Source organism: Musca vetustissima, unplaced genomic scaffold (assembly GCF_032173495.1).
Source record: "Musca vetustissima isolate MV318-11 ecotype Yass unplaced genomic scaffold, APGP_CSIRO_Mvet_v1 utg142438, whole genome shotgun sequence".
Taxonomy (NCBI): Eukaryota; Metazoa; Arthropoda; class Insecta; order Diptera; family Muscidae; genus Musca; species Musca vetustissima.
Genome location: NW_026872879.1, coordinates 1514 through 10098, shown reverse-complemented (window position 1 = coordinate 10098; position 8585 = coordinate 1514). Strand labels below are relative to the sequence as shown.

Below are 8585 nucleotides of genomic sequence, written 5' to 3'. Positions count from 1 at the left end.
TATTTCGATATGCATATACGAACTTCATTTAAGTTTTCTAGAAATATTACGATTTGAAAAATTGGGAATAAGCCTGCAATATTCAATTTTTATGGAACACCAACCAGCAAGACTGGACACCAACCAGCAGCAAAACGGAAAGAAATTTAAAATTTGTCTCAAAATTGGGATCTAAAACCAATATTTTGATAAAGTAGAAATAATATTAGAGGGTCACTTTAATGAGCATATCAACTTTATTGGATTATCTTGTATTGCACTCTTGGTTTGGTAAAATATTTCAAATATAAACCATCCCAAATATTACACACTATAAGTAATGATATACAAAATGTTTTTAAAGTTAATTTTAATAATTTAAAATATTTAGCTCACTTATCCATTTTACCTTTGCCACAACTTGAGCTATATGCAAAACAATACCCTCCAGAACCCAACCGTTTTGGGTGCGACGAGCCAAAGAACCACCGGAATCACCATTACAACTATCCTTGCCCATTTCACCGCCAACACACATGTGGGATAATTCCTGACGAATTCGACATTTGTCATCATCCAAATACACTACATCCACAATGCGTTTCTCATCGGTGTAATTTGCTAAAAAAATATGGAGAAGGAAATGTTTTATATGACATATTATGATTTTTTATTTATGAATGCATTACCCGTTGCTGTACTACCCCAACCGGCCACTGTCAATCTCGTGCCATTTGTCGGTGGCTGTAATTTCGGCATAACCACAGACAAACATATTGGTTCCACGGAATATGAATATTTGATATCTTTTGTTGTTTTCACCAAGGCAATATCACTGTAAATTTTTCTTTTCTTTGTAACAAAGAAATCATCATGCACCCATGACTGTTCGATAAATAGCCGTTGATATGGATCTATGCAGAAGCCATCTTTATCACAATCTTGTTCAGTTACAACATTATGATCACCAGTGACGTGTATAAAATGTACTACTTTTTCAATAAATTTCGAATATTCTTCGTCGGACTTACGAAATATACAAATATTATTAAACTTACAAAACACCAACGTTTTCCTCAATTGTCTGCATACAGTGTCCTGCTGTTAATCATATCTCGATTTAAAATACTGCCAGCACAACCAATTGTTAACCAACCACTAGCTAGAAAAGAGAAACAAATATAACTATTAACACTGTGACACAAAATCGATCATCGTATGCGGAGGTGGAAAAATCTTCATGGGGTTAAAAACAATTGGCGTGTATAATAAGAATCCATAAGCACAAAATCACCATGGGTCAATGTTATAATGAAGAAACCCCTTTATATCATTGTATCGCATGAGGAATATTTTTTGTAAATCATATCATCGTTCTCTGGTGTTTTTAGTCCTCTGTTGTTAAACTAAAAGCCACAAGATGAGATTTTTTGACTTCCAAATATTCAGAAAAAATGTAGTTCATACGATTTGCCTAAGGCTCTGATAGTCCTTGAAAAATATTCTTTAAAAATCCACGCCTAAGGCTCTGATGGCGCTTGAAAAAATATTCTTTAAAAATCCACGCCTAAGGCTCTGATAGTCCTTGAGAAAATATTCTTTAAAAATCCACGCCTAAGGCTCTGATAGTCCTTGAGAAAATATTCTTTAAAAATCCACGCCTAAGGCTCTGATAGTCCTTGAGAAAATATTCTTTAAAAATCCACGCCTAAGGCTCTGATAGTCCTTGAGAAAATATTCTTTAAAAATCCACGCCTAAGGCTCTGATAGTCCTTGAGAAAATATTCTTTAAAAATCCACGCCTAAGGCTCTGATAGTCCTTGAGAAAATATTCTTTAAAAATCCACGCCTAAGGCTCTGATAGTCCTTGAGAAAATATTCTTTAAAAATCCACGCCTAAGGCTCTGATAGTCCTTGAGAAAATATTCTTTAAAAATCTACGCCTAAGGCTCTTGTAACCCTTAGAAAAAAATTTCTTAAAAATCCACGCCTAAGTCTCTGACAGTCCTTGAATTAAATAGTCATTTCTAAGGAATTTTAATTCAGGACGGTCACTCTTTTGGAAATTACGGTTAAACCTACATGCTTTTATTTTTTTTCCAATCTCTGCAATTTATTTCCATTATCATAAACATATTTATGCCTCATTGGTTTGAAGGTTATTTTGATGGAACCCCGCCATCGAAATAATTGTATTCACTCCACCTTCCGCATGAATGCACGAGAGTGATTATCACCAGTAAATGTATAATCATCATAATACAAATTAATGAAATTGCAATTGCTTTATATAAATATCAACTCATGTGCTCATTTTCGTGTTTATTTAGCTTAGGAGGTGTGTGGAATACAGCAACAAAAAGGTCCATTCTATATATATTTATTTTTAAATCACGGAAATGCATTTGAACCAGAAAAAAACAAACAAAAAAGAACAACAAATGGAAGAAAATAAGAAAACAAATCACACCTACAAACATCAACACACACACACTTAAGAGAACATATTTTATGTAACCACCTATATAAGGAAGTTGAGATGTGAAAGAAAATGCAACAAAAAAAAAAACAAAAAAAACGAAAAAAATACCAAGCCCAAAAGAACACATAGGAAACAATTCGTGTTCTCTTTACTTTGCACTTTCTACGTTGTGGCAAATGTTCATGTCTACTCTGGATATGTGTGTGGTAAAATACAATAGAACTGACATATATAAACATATGTATATTAGGTGGGGAAGACCTCAATACTAGGTACTTGGCTAGAACTGTTGATAACACTCACCTCAGTTTCAATAGTTATTTTATTTTTAGTACAACCCAACATCAATGGTAACATCATTTTGAAATATTCCCCTGAACCACCCTAATAAATATACAATAAACATATACAGTTAAGGATATTTTTAAGGAATATCGGAATTACATGCTTTGATTTTTTAAGAATATTTTTCAAGGACTATCATAGCTTTAGGTTTGGATTTTTTTAAATATTTTCAGGGCCTTAGCCCTGCATATTATAAATAGATTTTTTTTCAAGGACTATCAGAGATTTTTTTGAAATGAATTTTTCAAGGAATATCAAGACCTTAGGCGTGGATTTTTAAATAATATTTTTTAAGGACTATCAGAGCCTTAGGCGTGGATTTTTAAATAATATTCTTCTAAGGACTATCAGAGCCTTAGCCGAGGATATTTAAAGAGTATTTAGCGTTGATTTTTAAAGAATACATTTTTTAAGGACTATCAGAACCTTAAGCGTGGATTTTTAAATAATATTTTTTTAAGGACTATCAGAGCCTTAGGCGTGGATTTTAAAATAATATTTTTTGAAGGACTATCAGAGCCTTAGGCGTGGATTTTTAAATAATATTTTTTTAAGGACTATCAGAGCCTTAGGCGTGGATTTTTAAATAATAATTTTTAACGACTATCAGAGCCTTAGGCGTGGATGTTTTAAAGAAATTTTCTCAGCGACTATCAGAGCCTTAGGCGTGGATTTTTTAAAGAAATTTTCTCAGCGACTATCAGAGCCTTAGGCGTGGATTTTTAAATAATATTTTTTAAGGACTATCAGAGCCTTAGGCGTGGATTTTTAAATAATATTTTTTTAAGGACTATCAGAGCCTTAGGCGTGGATTTTTAAATAATAATTTTTAAGGACTATCAGAGCCTTAGGCGTGGATTTTTAAATAATATTTTTTTAAGGACTATCAGAGCCTTAGGCGTGGATTTTTAAATAATATTTTTTTAGGGACTATCAGAGCCTTAGGCGTGGATTTTTAAATAATATTTTTTAAGGACTATCAGAGCCTTAGGCGTGGATTTTTAAATAATATTTTTTTAAGGACTATCAGAGCCTTAGGCGTGGATTTTTAAATAATATTTTTTTAAGGACTATCAGAGCCTTAGGCGTGGATTTTTAAATAATATTTTTTTAAGGACTATCAGAGCCTTAGGCGTGGATTTTTAAATAATATTTTTTTAAGGACTATCAGAGCCTTAGGCGTGGATTTTTAAATAATATTTTTTTAAGGACTATCAGAGCCTTAGGCGTGGATTTTTAAATAATATTTTTTTAAGGACTATCAGAGCCTTAGGCGTGGATTTTTAAATAATATTTTTAAGGACTATCAGAGCCTTAGGCGTGGATTTTTAAATAATATTTTTTTAAGAACTATCAGAGCCTTATGCGTGGATTTTTAAATAATATTTTTTTAAGAACTATCAGAGCCTTAGGTGTGGATTTTTAAATAATATTTTTTTAAGAACTATCAGAGCCTTAGGTGTGGATTTTTAAATAATATTTTATTAAGAACTATCAGAGCCTTAGGTGTGGATTTTTAAATAATATTTTTTTAAGAACTATCAGAGCCTTAGGCGTGGATTTTTAAATAATATTTTTTTAAGAACTATCAGAGCCTTAGGCGTGGATTTTTAAATAATATTTTTTTAAGAACTATCAGAGCCTTAGGTGTGGATTTTTAAATAATATTTTTTTAAGAACTATCAGAGCCTTAGGTGTGGATTTTTAAATAATATTTTTTTAAGGAATCAGAGCCTTAGGCGAGTCATATACAATTGAATTTTTTCTACGATTATTATGTATATGGGATACATATCACATACATACACGACACTGTATAAAAATGTCTATAAGCAAAGTCATTTGTGTGCACAAAACTAATAATACAAACTAACAAAAGATATTGTTCGATGCAGCACTAAAGTCAGCAATAATATTTAAGAAGAAAGACTGTGTTAAAAAAATAAAATGAAAAATACTTCTCAACGAGTGTAGTCTGTCAAGTTGAAAATAACGCCGTTATTTGTATTACTAGTAGACTGGGAATTGTAGAAACTGCACATCGGTATAAAAAACATTAATATATATATATATATATTAATAAATTTAAGAACCACATATTGGTACATAGAACATACAACTAAAAATTTTAATTTTTAATGAATTTTGTCTCCGACTGTTCATAGTCCTATGTTCCACGAGTTTCACATCCAATTTTTCTCCAACAGTATGATATATAGTAGGTTTTCCGAACTGGCTCCGTTAATCTCGTAACTACATACACAAATAAAAACCCCACATACATCCATTGGGTTGTGCGTGCTTAAACAAAGAAACAAGTCAATAGAAATATTCACCTACCAACAACTTCCCTTCTTACTCCCCATATAAACCGACTTTACGCTCACTATATGTTGTGAACCGAATAATAATACAAAATAGTTTAGAATTTTCCATGGTATACTTTGGGGAGATACTAACAACAATGGCACTGGAAAGAAAACATACATACTACCAGAAAAGTCAACTGGTACAAAACCTACATGGAGCTGGTACTAGACAATACGATACTAGACTCTCTGCTATGTACAACATGTTACATAGTTTTTATGCCAATGTTCATTTGATGTAACCTTACCGTAAATGGTGAATCCAATATCAAGTGAGAGTGTATGAGTGTGTACGTGAGTTTGTTTCATTCAAGTGTGTGTGTTTGTTTCATTCAACATTCGATATTTGTAGTAGTTTACAGTGAGTGTCTAAGTATATATCTTTAGTAAGAGTTTTAAGTAAACAATTTAAACATACATATATGAACAAGTTCGGTACATCAAAAGTTTAAAGCAAAGAATGTTTGGGAACGATTGGAGGGAAATATACCTATAAATTACACGATTGTAGGTCCGATAGACCTCGTAAATATATTTTGAAAAATCAATTCATATAGGCGTGATTGAGCTTGGAAATATTAGAAAACATTGTAAGAGTAGACCTGTAGGAGTGATGTTCCATCTAAAATAAAATTATTCCGAAAAAAACACATTTGTGATAGAAGCGTCGTCAATTTTGACCGGTCCGAAATTTCCAAATGGACCAATATTTCGCGGCGTTACAAACTTTTGGGGCTGCACAAAGCTATAATACCCTGACAACATAGTTGTGTAGGGTATAAAAATTCACGCTTATTGATAGTTCTTGAAAACACTACTAGTACTCGGTTATTGATAGTCCTTCAAAACTATTCTCTAAAAAAATGCATGTTTATGGATTGTCATTGAAAAACTAAGTTTAACCAGTAAGGAAAGTAGTAAAGTCGGACTGGGCCGACTATATGATACCCTTCACCACTTTGGGTATATTCAACAGATGTATCCTATCGATGCACCAATTACATAAAACTGGACGAAAATATATATGGGAGCTACATTTAAATCTGAACCGATTTTCACGAAATTTAGCTCACGTCATTCTAAACTTAATTCAGTACGCTATGACAAATTTCGTGCAAATGGAATGATTTTCAAAGACTTTGGTGCACCATTTACCTAAAATCGGGCGACTATATATATATATATATATATATATATGGGAGCTTTATATACATCTGAACCGATTTTCATGAAACTTGGCACACCTTATTATAGACACAATTCAGCACGCTATGCCAAATTTCGAGCAAAGATATATAGGGTATTAAAAGCACCAATTACCTTAGATGAAAATATATGTGGAATCTATATCCAAATTTGAACCGATTTCAACGAAACTTTTCACAGGTTGGGTTATACTAATTTCAGTACGTTTTGTTCTTTCAATCATATATTGGTTCCTTGGTGTGTCAATTACTTAAAATCAATCGATCTATGCAATATTAGAACTTTGGTACATTATTTACATTAAATCTGGCGGAAATATATATATATATATATATCTTAATCTGAACCGATTTTCATGAAACTCAGCACACATCATTCCAGGAAACTTGGCATAAAGCACTCTAGGCTCTATTAAGTACGTTATGCCAAATTTTGTGCAAATCGAAATATAAATAGGGACTTTGGTGCATCACTTACATAAAATCGGACGAAACTATATATGGGAGCTATATCTAAATCTGGACCGATTTTCACGAAACTTGGCAGACATCACTCTAAGCTCAATTAAGTACGTTTTGCCAAATTTCTTGCAAATCGAAAGATATATAGGGACTTTGGTGCACCATGTACATAAAATCGGACGAAAATATATATGGGAGCTATATCTAAATCTGGACCGATTTTCAGGAAACTTGGCAGACATCATTCTAGGCTTAATTCATTACGCTGTGCCAAATTTCGTGCAAATCGAACGATATATAGGGACTTTGGTGCACCATTTACCTTAAATCGGACGAAAATATATATGGGAGCTATATCTAAATCTGAACCGATTTTTCTCAATTTCAATAGGGTTCGTCCCTGAGCCAAATGAGTGAACTGTGCCAAATTTCATCTAAATCGGATCATAAATGTGACCTGTACTTTGTTCACAAAAATACATGGACGGATGGACAGACGGACATGCGTAAATCGACTCAGAAAGTGATTCTATGCATATTCTCAAAAGTAACTATGGGTCTATCTCGATTCCTTTTGCCTGTTACAAACATATGCACAAAGACATAATACCCTGTACCACAGTGTGGTGAAGGGTATAAAAAGTAAACACTTATTGTTAGTCCTCCAAAAAATATTTAAAACGAATCCACGCTTCTTGATATTCTTTTTTTTTTTTAATTTGTACTACAAATTTATCTTGGAATGTCCCATATATCCATGTTGTTGATGCGATTTTTTTTTTTGCTTCGGTAACTAAGAAAACAATATGCCACATGCTAAAAGTTTTTTGTTGCAAGGCTAGGCTACAGGGCCGATAGTAGTAGTAGTAGTAATACAAAACATTTCACCGGCTGTTGCTGCAGTAGCAAATATCTGATACACCTTCTCCTGGGCTTTTAGCCACACCTACGCAGCAAAATTATTTTTTATACTTCAATGCAAGTAAACAAATTTGTTCCAATTTTAATAGAACAGCAGCAGCAACAACAACTGCAACGCACAGATACACTCATACACTTAAACTATGACTATGACAACCAGAAAAAACAATACATGTGGCATAGTAATAATAATAGACTCCTCTGCAGTTCTAAGGTTTATTTTTTTCTGTTTGTTTTGAATTTTTTTTTCTGTCTGTTTATGTTGTATACTGCTTGTTCTTCTTTAAAGCCACCCACAATAGCCAACCATCTAGGACATGCAGCAATACATTGTTGTTGTGGAAAATAGTTGTTTGCCTTCAAAAATACACCACAGTGCATGTTAGGCAAAAATATGAAAAGGCGGAATGCATATTTAGCATATTGTTGTTGTCGGGCGGCGGGAGTGTAGTATGGGCAGCAAAATATTTTGATAGAATTTAATTAAAATCCCAAAGCAATTTTTTTATCAAAACAAATTTAATAGTTTAAAAAGCTGAAGAAGGAAAGTGGGTCTTGGGAGGTTGTTGAATACATTATCATCGTTTTTTATTGAAACAAAAACGAGATAATAGTTACGTTAATACCCAAGAAACAACATTTTATTTTAGGGGATTGGGCAGCAACATATGTCCGTTTTCAATGCCACTGGCAAAAAAGTTTTAAGACACTTCCTTGGAAGGAACATAAAAATTTAGACCAAAGAAAACATTTACATATTTTTTAGAATGTTTAAACAAAAAATAAGATTTACCTAAGAGGTTAAATGAAAAATCAATGTTG

At 32.6% G+C, this 8585-nt stretch overlaps 1 protein-coding gene across 1 annotated transcript; it reads right to left on the bottom strand.

Moving 5' to 3' along the window:
- Nucleotides 1–388: 388 nt before the first annotated feature.
- LOC133321105 (serine protease 7-like) lies at nt 389–8144 on the bottom strand (the record flags this gene model as incomplete). Its single annotated transcript, XM_061530207.1, has 3 exons — nt 8034–8144; nt 669–1005; nt 389–600 (listed from the first exon to the last, which is right to left on the bottom strand). Coding segments are annotated over exons 1-3 (660 nt in total), but the record flags the coding sequence as incomplete, so codon positions are not given.
- Nucleotides 8145–8585: the final 441 nt, after the last annotated feature.